Below are 25,235 nucleotides of genomic sequence, written 5' to 3'. Positions count from 1 at the left end.
TTGGCATCAACATGTTAGAAAACTCCAATATGCCATGAGTCAATATGCCAGAATGAAATATCTAGATTAATGTTCAACCCCGCTGCCCTTACCAGTGTGAACAGCAGGTCTGCCACTGTCCTGTTGCTTTAACACTCATTTATCTTCATCAAGTGTCACATATAAGCGCTTCCTGATGAGATAACCCAGGGCTCTCTTATGAGAACTGAACCAAGCTTTTGTTTTAATCTTCTGCAGCCAATTTTCACCAGCTCCCCTCCTGTTTGAAAGAGGCCAACCCTGCACTTCTGACCCCGAGACCCCTCGCCATGAGTGCTATTACACATCAGATGAGGTTATTGCATGTGGGAGTGTGCAGGATGTGTTCCTGTAAGCCTCTACAATGTCTTACTCTGAGCTGTGGGGAAAAGGCTACTCTAGGCGATTGTGAAGTCACCATGCTTTCCAAGTTAAATCATCTACAGTTCAATGAGTCAATGAGGTCTTGAAACAGGGAGAGGAACATCGCCTACAGACAGTGTTTTACATTTGCATCTGAGGAGTTATAACAGATATCTAAAGACATTTTTGGAATATAAGAAGTTTTTATCATTTTTTAAATGAATTAGCCACACCTCTCTATTCCATCCTTCCATCCATCCATCCATCCATCCAAGTTTTCCTCAACAAATTTTGCTTTTACAGCAATATGAATTTAAGACTTTTTTACATTCAAATATGAACTGCAATTCTACATCCTGTTTGTTAGCTCAATTCAAATTTATTAAATAAATTAAAATGTATAAGACATCATCAATTCATTTCTTAACTGTGTACAACCTAAATGGCTGACTAAGCATAATCTTAAATCTAAATCCCTGCAATGTTGCAAGTCCCATACAAATCTGATAAACCTATAGGCCTACCTAAACTAAACTTTTTTCAAAACTTTCAAACAAGATTGTCAAGTCAACATTCAAAGTTTTGCTTTTCTAGATGGTATACAAATACAACCCTGTTTTTCTCAGAGCATGGCACAAACTCAAGACCTCTCAGAGTTAAATATGGGACTAACTATCTGACTAAGTATAATCTTAATCTTAATCACTGCAATGCTGAAACTGCCATACTATTCTTAAAGTTCTCTGCTATATTAAGCTTGCATTTCACTTGGGAAACATGAGACAAGAACAATTACTCAGAGAAATTCTCAATAAGTTTGGCAAGAATTATCTACATTACTATCAAGAGAAACAATCTCGTAAAGAGAGAATGAGAGTGGACAGGGAGATATTCGGAGAAACAGAAGGAGCACAAGAGGATTTCACACCGTGATGTGAAGACGGCGAGTATAATAAGCAGGTGGGTCAAAGGTGACCGCCAACCAACCCGAGTCTAAATCTCTTAATTGGTGGGGGTCAAATTAAAAACCCCCTTTTAAAGACATTACATTCTGAATGACAATAACACAAACACAAAGCAAGGCCCCATCCCCACACAGCGCTCCCATTCACATGCACACACGGTCACGCATCCCGAAAGGACGGGGGGGGGGGGGGTTCAGTTCTTCTCGGTATGGCTGAACAGAGAGAATAGAGGCCACAAGACCCAGGGCCATCAAACACTTTAAATGGCTCCCTGCTCGTTTGGGCCGATCCTAAAAAACAACCAATTAGCACAACTGAGTCCTAGAACAGCGGGAAGGATGGGATGTTGATGATTTTAACCCTGCAGTTCCCTGTTTGGGATGGTTACAACAGCACTGAGTTTGTTCAAACCGGGGCCAAACACGATCACTCACCAACAGATTGATATAGCAGGGAAGAGAGACCCCTCACCGGTGATGACGGGAAACCTTGTTTAACCAAGAGTGAGCTTTCAGCGGGACAAGAAAAGCCATTTTGGTTGGGGCTTTCTTTTGTCTCCGGGGGCCATTTGCAAACAGTTGGGATGTCTTCTTTGGGGCCTGCAGCATGAGGCATTTATAGAACAATAAATCTGGGAGGCTTTCAGAAAGGAGAGATGGGCCGTATGACTCCACAGGGAACGGAAGAGCGAAGGAAGGGGGAAGGTGGGATCTCTTCCTGGGTCCTGATATGTGCACCTGGGTTAAGACCTGGGGAAGCGTGATTCTAGGAATAGAAAGCCTGCTACTGCAAGCCCACTCTGGACTCATTTTTACCCAGTTAGCGTCATGGAAACCCAGCATTCCTGTATGGTGAAGTGTAGGAGTGGGAAAAGAGGGGCCACACATGTAAACACACGAACACACAAGATGTCTTCCAAATAAGTGCAACAGCCAAGGCTCCTTTCTTGGAAATATATGTTCCTCAAAACCTGCTAAACCAAAGCACGTCAATAAAACGGCCATAAATAATGTAATAAGAAACAAGCGTAGAGTATAATGAGTGCGCTAATATTACAATTTTGGCTGTTACTGATAATTACTTTCACATTATGGCCAATCTCTGATGAATTAAATTCTTAAAATTCAATAAAAAAATATCAGATAAATAAGAAAATTAAGACAATATACATTTAATTCAAGTACTGTAAAAATATACAAGACAAATGCAGGCAACATTATATATATTATATAAATATATATTGTAATCATATTTTTATACTGAATAATATAATGTTGTGTTATAATATACAGTATAAAAAGTCAATATTATTTTTAGATTTGATAAAAATTACATTTAACAATGTGATTAAACTATTAGTTTTAAAAATAAAATTATTAAATTAAACATTACATTTTAAAATGAAAACCCAATAAGAATACAGTATCAACCGATATGAACAGATACTCTTTTTTTTTTATTAAATCTAAATGGCCATGAACAGTAAGATTTTAAAATCTATTGAAATTTATTAAAATTTTAAAAATCCAATAAAAACAAAATACAGTACCAAACAATACTAAACCTTTGCGACATTCCTCTTCCTGCGACCCCAATCTTGCTTAATCATGCATGGCTAATCATGAGAACAATGTAATAATAAAGCTCCAGAATATGAGAGATGGATGGCAGGGCCTCTTGGTCTACGGCCAGTGTGAAATCACTAAACATGTCACAATTGAGCCAACTGAGGCCCAATCAAATTATAAAGAGCTTATAGTATTTAATGTAAACCCCACTCCACAAAGGATTAAAAAACATGCTATTATACCATTGAAAATTAATTTTAATTGGAGTTCCACAACAACCACTTGCTTGAAAAGCCAGCACAAAGACCAGCAAGAACACTCATTATGATAATCTTCTGATTAGGGGTCAACAGCAGTGTAGGAGTGTAGGAGTCAGTAATTTGGTGATCAACATTTTTGGTTACGGTCCTCCTTTATGTCTTAAAGTCAAAAGACTTGGTAAAATTCAGACTACTTAGCCTTTAACATGCCCTTTTGACCAGAGTTGCCAGGGTGGACTGTCTAATGCGTTCCTCAGCGGTTACGGCCCACCCCGGGCACTTTCTGTTGAGGTAGGTGGGCCAGGTCCTCCCCTATGACAGGAGGTATATTACAGGATATTACATGCTCCGCGGTAAAGGGGCCTTTTGCGTTAGCATCTCCCCCTGCCCCAAAGTACCCTGCTGATCCACCTTTTAACCACTCTTTCCCATGACTGCACACAAAGGGCCAACGTTTAAAAGAGCCTCTTGCACACACACATACTCGCATAGACATGCCTTCGGACGTCAAACGGGACAGGTAGAACATTCGCCAACATAAAATGAAATATATTGCAAATGTTTAATTAAACAAGTCTTATTCTTGTCAATGAAATCATTGACTTTTTTATTTCTTCAAGGATAACGAAGACGAAAATTTCATCATGATCATCTCAACGATTTTAAATAAAACATGCTGTTGACAAAAATATGACGAAAAGAAAAAACACCAGATACACAACAGATTAACAATGCATGAAGCCAAAAGTATACTTGGGCATCCGTATTGACTAAAATTAGATGCCATTTTAGTTAAAAAATTTTTTAAATGATTGAATTAGGCATGAACTAAATTTAAAGGATATTTTTGTCAAAAACTAACTAAAACAAAAAGCTGTGTAAAAATTAACATTGTCTTGAATGACATGGTAAGGTCACATTATTCATCAAGTGCCATTAGTAATCATGGTACAAAAATTGAAAACTTGAAAAGCCTTAAACACCACTTTGAGATGTTCTTCAAATTGATTTTGAATCACTTCTGGAGGGATTGAAGGACAGCTGATTGTGAAGCCGAACGTTATTTGCAAAATTGACATTTTGACAAACCATTAATAACCTCACTTCCATTAAATATTCCAAGTATTTATACTCCAAAATTTCCTTCTGCATATAAATCAGACGCCTTGCATGGAGACAGGAATGCGCTTGTTTCTTTCATTAGACCGCAGAGCTGTCGATCACTCAGAGAGCGGGAAAAAAGACAGCCACCATACCCGCCTGTTCCCCACGTAACGTTTATGAGGAGAATTGAGCCCCAGCATTCCAGCTATGCCGCATTCAACACGACTGAAAATCTCCCACAGAGCAACGCCGACCAGAACACAGAGAGAGCCCAGCTCTCTCCACACGGATTACTGCGACCAGCTCTTCTCGGGCCTGGCAGTCCTGAAGGTAGAGAACCAACTTTTGACTTATTGTCAAAAGTCAAGCTGAGTAAAACACAAAAAAAGCTTCACAGAGGTCCTAATTAGCATAATCTACAGAAATCAGACAGAAAAATCCTATTCAAAAAAGATCTAAACAGATTACTCGCTTCATCCTCTAAAAATGGCATATGATTTTATATTACATATCATAATATAATGTAAAAAAAGAAGTCAAGCTTGAAGTCATCTATTGCAAAATTAATTTATGCTATATTATGCGGACACAACTACCATACAATGAAAAAAATCCATTCACTCCCTTCCCTTTTTTTTTTTAAATCCTCAAAAAGTCTAAACACTCTCAATAATCAAGCCGTTTCTGAGCAATATGATGTCATATTGCTCATGCTCCACCCACGAACACTGACGGACTGTCCCGTATTAGCATATTTCCGCCCTCAGCCATTTGTATACTGTCCACCAAGGCAAGTTGCCAAGGCAGTCTTGAGTCGACGCCCCCCACGGAAGAGAGGGGTGGGGTGAGCAGAACTTTGCTCATTATCATTTAAAGAGACATGCATCGAAACGGGTCGCTGTGAACAGAGCTGTGTTTGAGGAGGTAAAGGGTGTTGTTTTACACAACCATTGAGGAATTTTACCCAAATTATGTTTCGAACTTGACATGAAGAATCATACCAACTTGTGGAAAATGGGCATCCGATGACCCCTTTAAGTCTGGAGCGAAATCGTTCTGGAAGGTCATATTAGTCAATAATCTGATGAATTGAGTAAAAAAGTAAATTAAGTAAATTCAGTAAAAAAAAAAAATATATATAACACATTCAGACAAATAAAAAAATGTTCCACCTCAAGTAAGTTTTTTATGCACACTTGCATAAAAACATTTTTGTATCTTGCTGTGTTCAACCAGCATTTTTGCCAAATATGCCAATATGGCAAAATTTACATTAAAATATGTAAATGGAAATCCTTTGCTTCTCACATATCTAAAACCTTCCCATTACACATTACATTTGTGCGCAAACATAAATGCATTGAGTATATTGAGCATTTAAAGGGATAGTTCACCCAAAAATGAAACGTATGCATTTTTTTCTTCTTTTGTGGAACACGTATACATTTCATTCTGTCTTAACACTAGTTGTGCAATTGTCCATAAAGTTCGTGAGAAAAACCAGACAGGTGTTGCTCGGCCAAGGATAAGGCACGGACAGGGTTTCCCCTCTCAACATGAAGCTGTGTCTCTTTGATGGGCTTTCCAGGGCTCAGCCTCAGATGCAAAACAGGGGCCAATTAATCTTCAACCACTCATCTTGTACCAGGAACCCACTGCTCGAAAACAGGATTTGAGTCAGATCAAGTTGAGTATTTGGTCTTGCAGGGCTACGCTATAGAACCCCTTGTGTTTTGTGTGGGAGCGGAGGAGATTAATCCGTTCCTGACTTTACTGAGGCTAAGGAGACTGCAGGAACACATACAATCTACTGCTTTCCAGACTATTTTAATCCAGTAGCAATCGGAGGGCTACCTTAATCTAATCTACAGGATAAATTTGCCGTCTTGGATTCAAGTTGCTAATCCATAGGGGTCGGCTTGATTGGGGGTTGTCTAGAATTAGGGTTAATCTGTAGACCATATTTGCTAGGTTGGTTTGGAGATAAAAGACAAAGCTACTGGGACCCTCAGGTGAGGTATCTTGTTACCATTGACCAACATTATCATTTCAGTTTCTTGAAAACTGTTTAACATTCCTTTGTCTCCTATGTTTGACTATGTTACAGCTCTCTCCAAACTTCCTACTGTAAACTTTCTTCATTCCAGAGCTCCTTATGTTAGGACTTTGTATTAATCTGAATGCCTCAAATGGTCAGTGGATCCTTCTCTCTGGAACTTCTGCTTTAATAAATACAAATGTACAAACCCATAAACAACAAAAATGCTTCATTTTGAGATTTTTTGCACGACTTGCTGATTTTCAAAAGATTTCTTACAGTACATTGTAATGTTGTGATGCCTAAATAGACATCGGGATCACAGCATTGACAAAGAATCAGCCTACAAATCTTGTTTCAGGAAGGCTAACTGTTAAAAATCCACAAATCAGCATTAACCAGGCAGTAAACAGCTATCACACATGTACACTGGTACATTCAGCCCTGAAATCTCACAGTTGTGCCTTGTGGCGAACAGGACGAGTGATTGCTGATGAGCGACACCTGCGTGGTGCACCGGTCTCGTGTTTCTCACGGAGGAGCTACGACGATGAAGGACGAGAGAGGCCAGGCTTGGATTTTAAAATCTGTTGATTGTTCATCGGTTCCCGCCTCCTCCTTCCCATAACAACTACCCTTGCTACATGTCTTATCTATTATTCTCTGTGTTTCGCTCAGGGTAGGAATGAATGTCATCTTGCCCTACATTCAGCTTTCCCTGAAGGCTGTAATCTCTGCTCCATGCTCACCTCCTGAATGGGTTTCACTATAGATAAGCAATGAAATCCAGGAGCAAAGCAGCTGCTCTAATGTTTTAAAGAAGTTGTATTATGTTATACTTTATACTTTCTTTAGAGTATAATGTTTTTTTAATTTTACAAAGCACAAAGTCACTCCAAAGGGAGTTATTCGCTATATCAGTGCGCACTGTTTCTGAACTCCCTGAAATGCCATGATTGTAGTCTTGAGTTTTCTTCCAGGAACGTACACATCACAATATTCCTAATTTAAATAATTCCAGCCCAAGGCCTAAACAAATAAAGGGTGCGTGGCCTGGTTGCGTTGCATAGTGTGCTGTCGAATTGTCCAAGAGATGTTGTTTTTTCCACTCCGGATCTAATGCAGTTATGATAAGGGACGTGACATTTCAGAAACACACTCAAAAGCGGTTGACCAACCATCACAACACAATGATCCAGCCGACCAATCAGAGCACATTGCGCTTTTTGGAAAGGAGCTTCATAGATACAGAAACTAAACTAGAGTGTTGCTGACAGACTTGGAAGAGTGGTGATCCAACAATGTAAAATATGCACACACACACACGCACACACGCGCACAATGTTTTTTTGAACATTCAAGCATGAAAACCTATTCTAGTAGACCCCAAAAACAAAATCAAGACTTTTTAAAAGGGCATTATAGATCCTCTTTAAAGTACATATTACTAACTAAATAAATAAATATTGCAAACATTTCATAATGTAAATGAACATCAAGAAAATTATTTAGTTACAGTATTTTTTTTTTAAAATGGTACCGGTTTTTAAGCGGTTCTAAGTAAGATTCCTAGCTCCAACTCTAATTCTGATGAAACAAGAAAGTGTAATGTGATCTTCAAAGATGATCTGGACTCATTTATGTGCTCATTTACTTTGCCTTTGAACAAGAATATCTTCAAAGTGGCCATTAAAGGAACTCTTTATTAGAGAATTGACTGGTGGCTGCACTAAGCATCTCATATCAGAGGAGATCTGTCATTTACCAGGAGTACAGCTGGATCACAGCTGCATTAAAATGCCAGAACAAGCCACTGAAATTTGGGACAGCTAAATTTAGGCTGGAATTTCATATTTGAGCATATTGGTTTTCTCAGAGGGGCTATAGTGCACACAACCTTTTTTCCCATAAAACTTAAGAGAAGTTGTATTTTTCATTGTTATCTATATACCATGAGTGAAATCAACACAACATACGTGTACCAGTTGAGAGACAGGCCGTAGTATCACATGGGAAAGAAACAGTAATCCTAAAAACATTCCTGGCTCGACACCAGGAATTACTCATAGTGACGTCTGACAAATGAATGCTGTGAAACACCTGGTGAGAAGTTCTCAGCACCTAACAAGTTACACATTAACATTAATAACAGTGCAGGAATACTGTGAAAATTACCGTTTTGATCACCATACTGTCCAGCCAAGCAATCAAGTCATTTGATACCAATGACTCATTAAGAATATTGAAAGATTTATGTAACCAAACACTTAAAATGCAGATGTGACTGACTTTAAATGTAAAGCACTCACTCTCATGACTCATGACATAAAATCAGCTGTGCAACTAATCAGCACTGACTTTGCACAAATAAACAAATTGTCTGAAACGGATGAGCTAGAAACACATCTGAAATCTGTTCGGGATCAAAGCAGCCCATATGTATGGTTCATGTGGTCCCTCATGCCTGTGTTTGAAGGTTGTCGTTCACAGGGCAAGTGGTGTTGGTCACCAGCCCCCAAATCACCTCACAATAGGGGCCAGAAAATCACTTTTAGCCGATCAGAGGAAGCCCCCCATGCACTGCAGGCTGGAGCACAATGTGGTGCCACTGGGGATGAAGAGGGGTCTAATCCCACTCATAGACTCGGCCTGCACCCCACTGCGAGGGCAGTTTGGACCCTCCACAAACTCAACAGCAACAGTTTGAGACCATTCCGGGCCATCGCAGCAAATTCGCCCAGTATTGGAAGTTAAGTGGCTTCTTTTTGTATACGAAAAAAGATTGAATTTTATATATATATATATGGTATAAATAATAAAATATCTTAAATTATTAAAAAAAATGGTTTCTGTTATTTGAAATAAATATGAAATAAAATAAACAAAGTTGAAGTACTAAAATTACTAAAACTAAAAAAAGTATTAAAGCTACATAGAAAATAAAACATACTAACAAAAAATAAAAAGCACATAAAATTACTAACAAACTAAAATAAAAATGGGAAATATAAAAATAAATCCTTAATAAATATGAATAAATAAAAAATATTAAATTAAATGTACAATACATAAATATCTTTATTTTTATATTAATGCATTTGACAGACACTGTTATCCAAAGTGACTTACATTGCATTTAAGGAATACATTTTATTAATTCTTGCATTTATTTTATCAAGGCCTGCATTCTAGATAGATGTCAGCGCTGTTGGAGACATGCTCTACGGGTCGAACTACAGGAACACTTGGTACCCATTCTAAAATTCTAAATAACTGACTAAATGGTATTTAGATGTTGGTTATGGTATTTAGATGTAGGTGGCCTAAGTGACAACAGCAGTACATTTTGATTAAGGATTACGAAGACAAACTATTTTTCCTTTTGACTCCAAACATTTCCAATCATCATAATGGACTGTAAAGTCACTGTACTATAGGACACCAGAACTGTCAATGTTTTATGCCGGTTCTTTTTGTCCAAAGTGTCCAACATCCAGCAACTGTTGATCTAAGACACTAAAGCAACAAGTGAGCATTTGTTCTGGAGGAATGCAGAGTATGTGGGGGGGATGGGAGAGGAGAGGACTGTGTTTCCCACCCCATCAAAATGATGAGCCGAGACCACGGTAATGGCTGACCAGGAGAGGGTCAATATTGATTTAACAGTTAAAAATACACCAGACTGGTCCTCTCAAGGTTACACTAGCACTATCAAACAGAAACCTGTAAGAAGAACCAAACTGTACTGAGATATCAAGTATGTGAGTTGTGATTAATTTAATTCTCTTAAAAGTTAACTAAATAAGTATTTATTTTTGGGAAAGCAGAAAAGTTTTAAGACTTTAAAACATCTGTGAGCTATAAAGCAACCCAAATCATTTGAAATATGAGGGAAATTATATCACAATTTGATTATTTACCCATCCTGCACTTGGGGAGAAAAGAAAGAGTCTACTGTCCCTTTGGAGCTCGTAATAAACAAATGTCCACTCTGAGAAGCCTTTAGTTCACATAGACTTCAGGGCGACCAAAGAAGTTAGTGGATTGATAAACAAATTGGCAGTGTCCGAAAAACTTAGGCAGCTGACTTGATGCCTCAGTGCCCTATCAGGCAATGACTTTGCAGGCAGCTTTTTCACATGAAGTAGGACTGAGCAAAAAAACAGATTTTTCGATTAATCGTTTTTTAAAATGTGATCGATTCTCAAAAGCCACATATCGATTTTTTGCCATATTTATTTACAGTATCTATCACCCAAAAGCCAGTATTCGTTTTCTTACACTGTTTATAGGCTCACAGCCTTGTTACACCTAATGCTATGAGATTTTATGTTTGTTTTATCTTAAACATAAAATAACCTGATCCTGTTTGATCAAGGCATGCAACTGTTATGACTTGTCCAATTTTCAGCATAAATTTTTCATCTTGCATCAAAATCCTGTCTATTTATTGTATGCATTTGAAATATAGAATTGGGTTCTGTTTTAATGTACTCAAGTGTACCTAAAATAAAAAGTTTTATTTTTTCTAAACTGTTCTTTTTTATAAATATAGGATTTGTATTAAATCTAACTGAATGTAACATTGGATACACACGGCCTTGATGCCTTCCTACCTTGGAATGTGTCCTCGGAATGAAGCATTTATCAGTTTTCGGATGCAGCCAGACTCTACTTCACACTTCAGAATAAGAAGTTTCGCTGATAAGCCAGTAGAAGCTGATTCTGGTCTATGTGAGGGCGATTGTGTCAATTTCTCAGCATGTCAGACAGTTGTGTATAATTTCAACAAAAGCGATGCCTTCTAACCAAAGCATCTCTGAGAAATGTCACTTGAAATTGTGCTATCGCTTTCCAAATTATTATCCAAAAGGCAAAAAGCTTGCTGTGGTTCCCATCAGAAACGAGCAAGCGTGAATGGAGGGTCTCCAAAACATCATAAAGAGAGCAGTGAACCTTACACACTTTATTTCCCTCAGTGAATAGGGCCAGTATTCATTACAGGCCATCTTGTTTTTCATTTCCAAAATAGCTGACACATGCCAACCATCCTGCTGCATGAATGAGTCGCCCATGGGACAAACGCAACACCTGACCAGCTCGGAAAATCAAAGACACGGTCTCAAAATGTAAAACAAGAGGTCAATCTAACAATGGATGCTCTGTAAATGCCACCTGCCATGCTTTATTGCATTATATTGACTGTTTCTAAGGCAAATAAGGTGAAATACAGAATTATGGCAGTCAAATATAGATAATGCTGACTATTTTAAACAATTTGATCTTACAATATATTTATTTCTTAAGTGAATTTAGGCATGACACAACATTACAGAGTACAGTGTGGAAAATGTATGTTTATTTTGATATTACCTAAAGATTATATTTAACAGTTTTTATTAAATTATTAGTGTTTTTAAAGATTTTTGAAGTGTTTTTAAAGATCGCATTAACATGAACATTAGGTTATCTGAATGTAAAAATAGGGGAAAAGAGCATGAAACATTTTTTTTTGCTGATAACCAGTATATTAATAGTACCGATATATTGAGCATCCTTTATTACAATATGTCAATATGTCCACACGACATAAATCAACACATCAAATCAGTATCTACACTACCAGTATACATAATATAGATACATGTAACCAAGTTTTCTTGGTCTTTAAAATAGGCTAAAAAATAACTCTTAATACCCCCACATTAAACTAAATACTTCAATACTGACCTCCAAGTTCAGAGCCCAAACTGCCAGTTATGTCCCAGGCCAGCGGAGACCCCAAAATAATCCAATCCAATTACCAACATGTCCATCATGTGCGGCCCCCGGGCAAGGTCATGACCCTTTCAAGATATTCAAAATCCCTCTCATTGTGAAGACATCTTTGTGGAAGCTGTCTAGACCTCATAACTGGGAATGATGTGAAAACAAGCCATCAAGATGTTTTTTTTCTTGATTCAAATCCATAAAACTCAAGTTAAATGAAACATAGAGGTCAGCCTCTTAACGTCGCTGTATATGAGAGCTGTTGTTTAGTAATTCCCATTTAAGGTGACAAGCTTGACTTCAGATAGAAAAAAAGAAAAGAAAAAAATGAATTCCTACTATAGCAGACAACTACTCCCTAAGGAGGGATCTCAAGGTTCTTGCTATTCTTGCATGGGAAAGTCGACTCATTGCCAGAAGCTGCCAGTTTTCTCGAAGACCAATTCTAAGAACGAGTGACAAAGAAAGTCACCCTCATATCAGCGCATGTGAATAAAGCAGATGTTTTGTAACGAGCCCGAAATATTGCACTGTGATAAAGGACCCATGGTTTCCCGACCCTTCCATGAAAAGCTTTGAGAAACGAGGAGTGTCTTACTGCAGCCACGTACTGCAGAGACAATACAGCCATAAACTTAAAGGATCTAAATCACTTTCAATCACACCAGAGCAACTGATTCCCAGCCAGTTCTTTTATGCTCTGCTTCAGCCCCACCCAGTTCACTACCAACAATTACTACTTTGAAGATGTGCGCTGAAGCAAAACACTAATCACCCAGATACCCAGAATGTTCATTTCCTACGCACACCAGAGTAAACAAGGCTCAAGAGTCACTTGTGAATGGAAATTAGGAGTATTCCTTCATTTAAATGGACGTCTGAAGTGCCCCGTGTACGATTTAGGAATAAATAAGTGGCTGTGGAAGAAACGTAATGATCTGTGAGGATACGTGTTGCTTTAATATACATAAAAGTAGGGCTGGGCAATATATTGAATATTTACAATACATTCAATTTTGTTTTGTTGGTGATAAAAATTGAACCAGCAGTGTGAATTTCACAGCGATTAGGCATCATCACTCTTTAAAGTGTTAGTTCACCGAAAATTTTAAATTCTGTCATCATTTACTCACCCTCAAGTTGTACCAAAACTGTATGGATTTCTGGAACACAAAAGAAGAAATTTTGAAGAAAGTCGGTGACCAAACAGTTCATGGACCCCGTTGACTTCCATAGTATGGGGAAAACATACTATAGAAGTCAATGGGGTCCAATCAACAGAGAGTTGGAACAACTTGAGGGTGAGTAAATGATGACATAATTGTTATTTTTGGGTGAACTATACCTTAAAGACACCTACGTGCCATTGAAAAGTATTTAAATAATGCTATACATATATATGTATATACACATTTATACTGTCATCGGTCTACAAAGTAGAAGTAATGTTTGTTTGCACATTGTTTGCTTTTTCATGGAAAGGAGCCTCTTGAGATCTTTGCACTCTCTTATATTCAGCTTCCTGTTCAATTAGTCTCCTTTCCTGCATTTAGCTGAATTTCAGGCAATAACGGCAAAAGCATTGCGCTATGACTCACATGTTAGTGTGTTACTAAGCTTATTTACATAATATCCGCTTATATGAGCAACCAAGGCTAAGACACAAAGGGGTCTTTTCAAGAATGCTACATGCGTGTTTAAAGGTTAACTTTTTCTCTGTAAAAGTGCAAACTGTTTTGGCAGTGGTCTTTTTTCAGATCTTTAATAAGGTCACTCTACGGAAAGATTCCACGCCTGAGAGGGATTTGTAAAACGCCACACTTTCGGAACGATGTAAGACTGACACATAGTTTGTAAGTCTCCAATGATTGGGAGAGTAACACACCCGCTCAGATCTGGTGTTCCTACTGTTCAAGGCCCAAAGTTGCGGGAAGGGGAGACCTGGAGGCCAAAAGCACTGGTCACACACTGGCAGCTCTCAAAGTTACTCTCCAACACAGCTGGGGTCAAGGACCCTCCATCACCCCGCTACACAAAAGGAGAGATTCCTACAGTCCCTGGACAACATGGCACAGACACAATGGGAGACTGGAAACACCCCACTCCCCCCCCCCACCACATACACACACAACCACCCCTCCATCCCCTCCTTATTAAGGAACTCTCAAGTAAAGGCAAGGATTAGTGCACTGGATCTGATCCAAACGGACCCAAACGGCACTGCCTTGGGAATGCAGTAATCGCACAGGCAAGAGTAATCATCCCGATAATCTTCATTCACTCCTCTATGATAAATTTTTTTTTGCTGTTTTAAAACACTTCACTTAAGATTACAGAGTACAGAGGAAAGGCTATTTATTACAAAAGAGGGTATTATTTTGCACACAATATTGCCTCAACCAATGGGATGAGTTTGGGGTTGGGGTTATACACACACATTAATATACATACATATATATATATATATATATATATATATATATATATATATATATATATATATATATATATATATATATATATATATATATATATATATATATAAAATAACTGTTTTATATATGTATTTATTTTTATAAATTGTAAATGTATATTTTTACATTTACATTATATAACATAATGGATTAAAAGTGGCTCAAAAGTCTATTTTCTTTAAACAAAATGCAAATAAACTACTAACCTTTCTAAATAATGACAAAATCATTTCCGACTATCTTTGTTTAAGATTGCTGGCATTGTTGAATGAACTAACATTTATGGCAAATAAACTCCCTTGCAGCTATCCAAACAAGATAAAGAGAGGTTAGTGGCCAAGGCTAAGTTGACCCAACAACAGGTAAAAACTCTGACAGCAACAACAAGCTCTTCTCATCAACACGGTGCGATCTCACGCTTACCTTTGGTGTTAAAAGCTTCCTTGAGGTGGAGCAGCACATCTGCAAACCTCCGCACTTCGTTGACCAGCTGCATGATGTAGTCAGGATCAGCGCCCGCCATGTCCATGCTGTCCGATCCCGAGCTGACGGAGCTCAGAGACCCGCTCTTCGCAGTTCGGCCCAAACCCCACGACCCAGAACCCGAGGAGAGGGGAAAAAAGTGGGAGTTGGGAAGCCGAGCCATTCCCAGCGATCGCTTGTTCAGTCCTCCGCTGCTTTGCTGCAGCATCCCAGCAGCAAACATCCCAGCTGCAGCCAGTTTGAAAGGATCCCAGTGCAACGTTCCCAGGAGACTCTCAGATTCCAAGAGTTTCCTTACTGACAGTTGGTCCTGTGTGCACAACAGAGACAACGTATGATTAAAGCACTAATGTTTGAAGACAAGAACACTTCTATTTGCAGGACTGTACCGCACATACACAGGGGAGAAATTTAAGCTGTGCTCTAATAGGGATGTCTTACACACCAAATTGGTTTAGACTTCACTGAGTCTCAAAAGTGATTTACATCTCAAATAAGAAACCTTTAAACAGACTAAAGGTGATATGGTCGGGTATACTTTGAGATGGGGATATTAGTTACAAGCAAACCAGGAATTTCAAAGGCATATTTTGACTGTGACCTGAGGCTTAGGAAAAGCTTGGGTTAAGTCTGAGTCTAAATATGTCTCCATCAAGTTTTTTTTGTTGTTTTTTTACATATAAGACTTGCATTCTTTATATCAAGTGCCCTTAATAGAATTTTTTACATTTTAAAATGCAGGAAAAAAACAATCCCAATGCCTTTACTTTCCTCAAGATGAAATGCTTTGAGTTTGAAGAAAGCCAAACCACTAACCTCACAGACTAAAGATGAAGTAACATCTCACTTTGTCTTTGTTTAGGATTTTTGAAAGAACTCACACTGTGGATTGTAAATAAAACCGCCCCTTGCTGTTATTCAGAAGACAAGAAAGATAAAACAAGGTTAGTAAGAGTAAGTTAGAATCCCAAATAGTATCTACCTATGACAAGTTATTTTGTAAGAGAGTCCAATATAAAATAGATTTAGGAAAATAAAAATTAGAACTTCACAGAAACATAGTTACTATAACATTTACCCAAACCGTTTTTTTTATAACTTGAATTAAAATGATAGCAAAAAACATGGAAATTCTACATTTCAGTTTTTTCCTAAGAACATATTTATAGGCTACTTCTTTTTGTATTTATGTGAATAGTTTGCAATAGTTTTAAGAAAGATTCACTGTCCCACAGTCACAACAATTGTTTTAGAGAACCACTGAATTTATCCCCACACACAAAAAAGGTTTCTATTGGGTCATGATGGAAAAGAGATGAGACAAGAGGAGCAGAATTACAGTTTAAAGAAGTTCATGTCATTACCAAACATGTCAGTATTAAAGAATTTCAATTCAGGAGCTATTTTTTTTTTTTTTTTAGGATGAGTGCTGAAACCACCATGTTGTGTTAGCAAGTCCAATTTTCTCCAAACACTAAAACATATCATTACCATCACACACAGTATAACAATTCCACACATATACAAAAATCCTTAAGTGCCTCTATTTGGCGAATTAAAATAACATAGCCTATATTTACTAAAATAAACTAATTAAATGAAGCTATTAAAGAATTAAACAATCACAGTAAACACGTAAATTCTCACAAAGATTGCGTGCAATGTCAAAAGACACGCGGAGTCCATTCCCAAACAAACCAAAGACAACATTCCTAAACTAAAACTATAACTAAATCCGAGGTCATTAAGTTTGTGTAATTGTTCTGTGTTTCTGTTAAAGCGACATTGCACACCTCAAATACTATTTAAAATACGTATTTCTTCCGTAGTTCTTCATCATTTAATTTTATCGTAGTAGCCTATTTAAATCCAAATCCCAACAGTCAAGCAATTCCGTTTTATACCAAATATGAAATTAAAAAATGCATACTTACTGAAGGAGCATATCTCGATCATTGCACACAGATACATGTATACTGGAAGCCCAAATATATCCGAAATGCCGTTATATCCCCGGTTTGCTCTACAATCTCAGTCCCGTAAACCGAAATAATGCTGTCTATGCGAGCATCACATTCCGCTTGCTTCGCCCCGCCCTCTAACGGCCATCTAACTCATGATTGGCCTTGGTGGATTGAGAGGCGGGGCCTCAGTCTCCACCCACTAACAACAGGTGTACTTGCACTCTGAATGATGTATAGACATCCATGGCTTGCTTTCTTTCAAAATATACAAATAAATCCTTAAGATTAATTTTCCTGAATTTACTGCCAATTATTTATATTTAAGCCCATTAAGAATAACTAAGGACCTTAACATCTCTCCTCAGGTATATACATTGACTGTGCCAAAGGGAAGACTGATTTGTAAAGAGATTTGATCCATTTAGTGGCTGCTTTTTTGTATTGCGTTCTAGTATGTAACCAAATATTAGAATACATGGGACACAGAGCTAAGTTTAAGCATTTATTTAGCAATGCAAAAACGTTGATTATTCATTAATCTATCTAAATATTAAGTACATATTATGCAGTGTTATTTTAGTGTCATTTTTTCAGTTAATGTTTATATTATTTCAAGTAATTAATTTCTAATGGTTTTAGTTAATAAAAATAACCCTTACATATCCCCCTCAGTGTCTACCTTTCCAAAACATTCCTGCAACTTTGTTCACAAATATTGGGTATTGTCACTTTAAGTGATTTCCCTGCCAGCAACTCAGAAGTATGATCATATATACTCCCTTATTTATAGTAAATACAATAACACTAATACTCTCATTCCCCCAGCAGATATAGTGGCAGTGGTTTACAGAAAGCACCATACCTAATTTCCAGTCAACCAGTCAATCCGGTCTGACAGCTAGTTTCACGGAACATGGAAACATGGACTTTACAAGTTTACAATAAATAATCTTTTATGCAGAAATAAACCCATTATAGTAGATGTTGGTTAATTAAGAGTATGTGGCAAAGCAATGGTGAGCCATAACTGACATAATCGCTTCCTTGGGGGAAAATATAAGCATTCACTACCTGCCCCTCTCCGTTAAAGCCAATGATCCATCAGACCAGACAGCATTCAAGCAGCAAGCAATGAATCATGCAGAAAACAGACTGACAGCTGCATAACCAAGGTGAAAAACAAAACATAATATTCCTACATCATCAGAACATTTGAGGAAATCTAATCTTTGTTTGAGTTTTAAGAATAAATTGCATCATTATTCTTTGTCTATAACCCTGAAGGTTTAATAATAGTTAATAATTAATAACCGGCCATTTAGGAAGTAAAATAATTAGAAATTCACGTTGCTGTTTCTTCTGAGAAACAGACTGAAGGCATGTATTAAATAAACCATGAATGTGAGCTAAGTGATGGGATCTTTTTCTTCTTTTTCTCTTCGTAGAGTCCACAATTATTGCATATTAGGTGGATTCCTATGTGAGTTAAAGGGATAGTTCACCCAAAAATGAAAATTTTCAACCCTCAAGTTGTTCCAAACATGTATGAGTTTCTTTCTTCTGTTGAACACAAAAGAAGTTCAACAGAATTGTTGGGTGAACTATGCCTTTAAACTCTATTTTATTCATTTATTATTTTAAATATTCAGCAATGGCTAAATAGTGCACTTTGTTTTAATGGATATTTAATACATATTTTAAATTATGTGTCAAAAGTGTAAATTTTAGGTTATATTTATTTGAGCTATAAAGAATTATAAACTAAACGGCGCCCTCTAGTTGTCTTTCCCGTAACATTTCATTCCCCCCTCCCCTCTATACGTAATCCAGTCAATTGCAAGGTCCTTAAAGAAGTGTATAACATAAAATTGAGAAGGTAGATTCATTTTAGCGAATCGGTTCTTTCAAACAGTTCAGTTCAAATAACCGGTTAGAAACAATTCAACTATTATTTAGGACCTAAATATGATTTGAATATAATACCATAGTAAAACAATCACCTTACCGTCATAAAACAAACATTTATCTTAGAACATTTTATACCTTTCGCTCCATTAGTCAAAAGACTTGGTTTACTCCAAACGGTTCACTCATCTGTTCTCGGCTCATCAAAAAGGATGATTTTGAGGACCGGGTGAATCACTTCACTGAAAAGATCTTACAAGAATGATTGATTCATGAATCGGGCATTACTAATGTGAAACAGAAACAGAAAAGAGTAGCATTACGCGTGTTATGTACTATAGTACTTGGATAATTATTGTTAATATATAAAGTAACCTAATCAAACTATATACTTTAGTACAATCCATCCTGATTATTGAGCTCGGATTTGTTGACCGCACGACGTCCAGGACCTTTACAATAGTCACATAGCTTAGATTTTGATCCATTTGGCCGCAACAGCAATAACACCGTGAGATGTGTCAGGCAAACGTGCTTCACGGGACTACGGTGGGGTTCTGACCCGCTGTTGAATCCAGCTTAGTGGCTGTAATAACGGTTGCTTCCAGCGGAGGAGTTTGACATGTCTGGCGCAGGGGCCGGTGGAGGGGCGCAGTCTGCGGGGCTGGGCTCTGCCGCCGCGGGCTGCTGCTCCTCCTCGTCGGGCGCCGGTTCTGCCGCATTATTAAGCGGAGGATCAAGCATCGCGGGCCGGTTACCCAGCCGAGTTCTCGAGCATATGTTCTCCTATCTGGAGCTACCGGATCTCATGAACTGCTCGCTCGTTTGCTGGCACTGGTACAACTGTCTGGCGGATGAAAACAGCGAGGTGTGGCGAAGTCTGTGCGCCCGCTTGCTCAGTGAAGAAGCGCTGCGCTCTGATGTCCTCTGCAACCTGACTTCATTTAAAGGAAAAGTAAGATTGTTCAAAGTAATTCATGGTAATATGCTATTCATTTATATAATCGACATTGTAATACGTATGACCATGCATCATGCATGCATTTTCTAAAATTGTATTTTTTATTAAATAAACTAGAATTTGCTTAGTGCATGATAATTTGGTATAATTTGGTTTTATTTTTCAAATAATACCCATACACTTTTATTTTTCATTTCGTATTTTTTGAATACAGTTATGTTTGTAGGTGACCGTCAGAACGGTGCTAATGTATGACGTCATTTGTAAATATTGGACCCAAATACAGTCACATCAACAGAAAAATGGCATTTACTTATAAATTACTAAAATCTTGTATTGACTTGTCGTGACTTCTCATCACCAAAAAGTATGGTACCAGGCCAGCATTGTATTTTGGACATGGTTCTGCCAAATATGTTTATTAATCTATTTACCTATTTGTAACTTATTTTACCCTGTTCTTGCAATGAGAATAAATACTGATGTGGCATAAAATCACTAAATAAACCATACCATAATTTTTAAACACATCATACTATCATAATTAATAGAAATTATATAGAGAGAGAATTACTGTTGTATTACCGTCTCATTCTAGAAAAAAAAAATTATTGGAAAAAAGTTTGGAGTAACTTTCTTTCTTTTATCCTCAGCTGAAGTCCTTCCAGCATGCGCTGAGTTCCCATGACTGCTCCAGGAATGTATATATAAAAAAAAACGGGTTTACTCTGCACCGTAACCCCATCGCCCAAAGCACTGACGGTGCCCGTGGGAAGATCGGCTTCTTGGAGGGCCGGCATGCCTGGGAGATCTGGTGGGAGGGTCCTCTTGGCACGGTGGCGGTGATCGGCATCGCGACCAAGAGGGCTCCCATGCAGTGCCAGGGCTATGTGGCACTTCTAGGCAGCGATGACCAGAGCTGGGGTTGGAATCTAGTAGACAATAACCTGCTTCACAATGGGGAGGTCAACGGCAACTTCCCCCAGTGCAACAACGCACCAAAATACCAGGTAGTGGAGCTTGAGAATGTACTAAAAATCATGCTTTTCCAAACTTAAAGGGATAGTTCACCTAAAAATGGAAATTCTGTCATTTACTCACCTTCATGTCATTTAACACTTTATGACTCTCTTTCTACTGCAAAACACACAAGAGGTGTTTTAGGTTTGTGTTACCATGTTTGATGTAGGTGCATCCCAATTCACATACTTATACATTATTCTATGCGATTTTGTCGTATAAATAGCAGAGGTGTCAAGTCCAGGTTCAGAAAGTAAAATTCCTCCTCAGTATTTTGTTCCAATCACCTGTATTTGCTAATTAGCACAGTTTTTCAGCCAGGAGATAGAACTAATTAGTGAAATCAGCTGGCTGAGTTAATGGGTGGAATAAACATATGGCAAGACTTTTACTTTCTGACCCCTGGAATTGACACCTCTGATAAATAGTATATATATAATTAGTGTGTACACTGAAAATTGCAAAAATAAAAAGTGCACTTCAGAGTACATATGTATGAATAGTTTAATTCTACCTTTTGTCATTTTTGGTTTATTGAAGGTCACTGGCTTTCACAATATGGACAACAGCTCCATGTATCTTATTTTGTGTTTTACCTGAAGAAAGAAAGCTAAATGAGTGGAATGACATGAAGTTGAATAAATTGTGACAGAATTTCCATTTTGGGGGGAACTGTTCATCTAGAGAAATAATGTATCTCAACATTTTTTTAATTTTGTCATTGTTTTCTCACTCTCATCTTCTAAACCTGTTATTTTTTCTGTTATCTTTCCTGTGAAAAGAAGACATTTCTAAGAATCTTTGTGCAGTCCATACAATATATATAGCTGTCCACAGCTGTCAGTGTCAAGCTCCAAAAACAACAAAAACGAAACACTATAAAAGCAGTTGGAATATGACTTATGTGCTATTTTCCAAGTCTTCCGAAATTGCTTTTTACCTTTATGTGAAGTGCAGGTTTTAACTTAAGTCATTATTCACTTAAAATCTCTGCCAAAGCTCTAAAATATCAAACGTTGCTTGTACAAATCTAGTGTATTGCTGCAGAAGACACATAAGCAGCACATAAGTCATACAGACAACTTTTATGTTTTTAAGATTTTTTTTGTGTTTGACAGTCTTGTTTGGGAGGAAAAACAGTGTGAAGATTCTTAAAAATATCTTATTTTGTGTTTTTGATTGCAAACATAACAGCATGCAGGTTTGGAACAACAGGAGGGAGAGTGACTAATGTGAGTTTTAGGGATGAACCGAACCGATAAGAACGTTTTGGCCAATACCGATAACCGATTATTCTTTATATTTGAAAGCAGATAACCGATATATTTGCAGATAAATATACATCCAAATTTCAACCTGCAATTCAAAACCATCATGGCGAACAGTGTGCATCTGAAAGAAATAATTGTTTATTTATCGGCTTTAATATATCGGTAAAAAATATCAGCCAATACCAATATGGTGGCCGATATATCATGCATCACTAGTCAGTTTGTAATTTTTGCCTGAACCTTTCCTCGAAAAGTCAGCATGAAACGGAAGTTACGAGTCTTCCGTATGCAGGACTTGATTTTGTCCATGGGGAATTGATTGGGTCTTTGGATCATTGTGGTATGCTATTGGTCAATCTCATGTGAGTGACAGGTTGTCCCGCCCTCACGCCAGTAAACATCATCAAAGAAGAGATGTCGCTGCGAGAGGGAGGGGAAGTCATATTGACTAAAGATTATGATGGCACATTCCTTTTAAAAAATAAAATAATGTGCACTGATAATTTATATTAAATACTGCAATATATTCCTGGAAATAAGAATTGTCCATTTTCTATAATATGTTTGTATTTATTTTCCAGATAGGGGAGAGAATACGTGTAATCCTAGACATGGATGATAAGACACTAGCCTTTGAGCGAGGGTTTGAGTTCCTTGGAGTGGCTTTCCGGGGGCTGCCCAAAACATGCCTCTTTCCCGCTGTTTCTGCCGTCTATGGGAACACTGAAGTGACTATGGTGTATCTGGGAAGACCCCTGGATGGATAAGTAGGATCTCAGTGCCACTATTACAACCGAAGAGCACCATGGGAACTGCTGCTTGTCACTAAAAAAAGAGGAAAATATGTGGTTGGTGGCGGGGCTTGTTGATGGTGAGGATGTCCAACACACATCTGCGGATTTCAGTTGAACATCTATTCGTTTTTAATCCTTTTTTAAGACCTGGGACATTTTTTTAAAACCTGGTTTTAATCTAATTTATGAAATTGCACAGGGAGGAGCTGTTCTATTTTATGAAATAGGTTAAAAAATTAAGCCAAAATAGAAGAGACAAGTGACAAAGTTTTATAATTCATTACAAACATTTTACACACGCATGGAATGAGAAGCTACTGTATGAGTTCAAGGACGGCTCAAGCTTTCACTTAAAAAAGCAAATTTACGTGTAGGTAAATAACATGAAGTAAACATGCCAAAACGATGTACCAATATCTAACCGTTCTGTTTTTTCCAGAGCAGTTATCTGCATGCAGTATACAAGTCTCTTCCTCTGTTTTTTTTATTATTATTTTTAAGGACAGGCAAATGTAGTATGTCGTTATTCCGTTGTTACTCTACATCTTAACTGTGATGTATAAGTGTATAGTATTTATTTATTGAAGTCCATCTTTGCTATAACCAAGGTTATGGAGACTGCAAATAAACTCATAATTGTGCCAGACTGTGAACGTATCTCAGACTGTTTTGCTGTTACATGATTGATCTGGTGGTATATTAATGTTTGTATCTAGCAATCAATGAAGAGACCATATTTGTTTTCTTTTCACCACAAGGTGGCATCCGTCATCAGGAGTTCCTAGACAAAGCCTAACAACAGTTGACAAGTCACAGCTATATATTTTTTTAACAATGTTAATTTTGTATAGTGCAATTGGTCTAAAATGGAAGGAAAGGTCAATTTCATTCTTTGTTTAATTGTATCAGTGTTTAATAATTATTATTGTAGCAGGTTGACAATAAAACAGGCAATAATTATTTTTTTTAAATCCCAAACCATATCAAGGGACCAAAATATCTAAGAACAAGTGGGTCTCAACCACAAGATGGCCTCAGCTAAGAGAGAGAGAGAGAGAGAGAGAGAGATTTTTCTTATTTTAATTAAAGCCACTTGAAGACAAGCCTACAAGGTTAGCAAAAATGTTAGCATGGTATGCAGGGAAGGGACATTTTAACCAATGTCCATGGAGGGGAGGCTTCACAACGCTGAATAAACTGCTTTTATGGGAAAAGAGCTTTACATTTAATGAATTATCAGCCTATCGGCTAATCTTCAACATGTTTGCTTTTAAACAATAGTTTAAGGTTGATCTATTTTTAGTTTACACTTGCCTTTTTTTATAAAAGAAGTCACAAACAATTGCGAGACATGTAGGATTCAGTTTACAGCACTTCTCATTCATTTCTGTGGCTGTGTTCAAAATCGCCCCCTATACCCTCATTCACTATTCCCTACATTAATCCACTTGAAGGAGTGAATGAAAACGAGTGAGTGAATTCGGACCGGAAGTGCTCCAGCTATAAATAGTTTGTGCCTGTTTTTTCAAAATCATTTGACTCTTAACAAACTGGCAGTTCCAGTAGTAAAGGAAAAAATGATCTTGAACTCTGTCATGGAAACTGTATAAACCAATTTAATAATCACTTGAAACGGAATTTATACCTGTATGATATGATTCAGCTGCGGGCGCCATCTTCTCGCGAGTCGCAGGAATTCATTTGGCACGACTCTCGCATTGCATTATAGGTATTCTCTAGACGTTGAGTGTACATTGGTTGTACACTCGTTATTGAGGTGCATTGTGTGATTGAATTGGTGCACTTGATTACATCTACTATGGTTTGGGACACCACTACAAATGCCTGTCCCCTCAAATAGTGCCCTATTTAAGGGTATGGGGCCATTTCGGACACAGCCTGGCCCTATGGTATCCGCAAACTGTCGCACAACTCTGAAATAAATTCAATTACGTGAAGGCATTAATGTGATTGGTTATCAAAACACACCTGATCCAAGTTGGCCGTTATGCTTTCTCCAATGGTCAAGCCACGTACCCGATCGTATCTCCCAATAATAAGGGTTGCCAAGTCTGCGGTCCTCCCATATTCGCATTGGGCTATAGGGCTATTTTTGTTGCTGATCGCTGGGCTGTTGGGCTAGTTTTGATGTGCAGAAACTGGCCACCCTGCCCCCTCAACAATTAGAAACCCCTGTAATACCATGATTAATTTGAACAATTTGCTAAGCAACTGCACAGCACTGCATTTGACACCCTAGCAAATACATTTCAACACA

General features: G+C 37.7%; 2 protein-coding genes across 4 annotated transcripts in view; one reads left to right on the top strand and one right to left on the bottom strand.

The window, feature by feature from the left end:
• Positions 1-19,174, bottom strand: part of arhgap29a (Rho GTPase activating protein 29a) — a 44,162-nt gene extending 24,988 nt beyond the window's left edge. The window contains exons 1-3 of one of the 3 annotated variants that reach the window (XM_077245041.1): positions 19,050-19,174; positions 15,859-15,953; positions 14,983-15,352 (exon numbers count right to left, since the gene is read on the bottom strand). In XM_077245041.1, the coding sequence (XP_077101156.1) occupies positions 14,983-15,265 (283 nt within the window). In that variant the 5' untranslated portion in view covers positions 15,266-15,352; positions 15,859-15,953; positions 19,050-19,174. Of the gene's footprint in view, positions 1-14,982; positions 15,353-15,858; positions 15,954-16,976; positions 17,105-19,049 lie in introns of those variants that run through there. The other 2 variants (XM_077245040.1, XM_077245042.1) reach the window with 2 other exon arrangements.
• On the top strand, positions 19,148-23,610 carry fbxo45 (F-box protein 45). Its single transcript, XM_077245047.1, has 3 exons — positions 19,148-19,866; positions 20,526-20,882; positions 22,745-23,610. The coding sequence occupies exons 1-3, from the start codon at positions 19,534-19,536 to the stop codon at positions 22,928-22,930; spliced, it is 876 nt and encodes a 291-aa protein (XP_077101162.1). The 5' UTR covers positions 19,148-19,533; the 3' UTR covers positions 22,931-23,610.
• Positions 23,611-25,235: the final 1,625 nt, after the last annotated feature.

The sequence above is a fragment of the Siphateles boraxobius genome, unplaced genomic scaffold (assembly GCF_051911475.1).
Source record: "Siphateles boraxobius isolate OS27281-9 unplaced genomic scaffold, OSU_SipBor_1 26, whole genome shotgun sequence".
Taxonomy (NCBI): domain Eukaryota; kingdom Metazoa; phylum Chordata; class Actinopteri; order Cypriniformes; family Leuciscidae; genus Siphateles; species Siphateles boraxobius.
The sequence above is the reverse complement of the archived record's forward strand: the minus strand, read 5'-3'. Positions and strand labels throughout refer to the sequence as shown.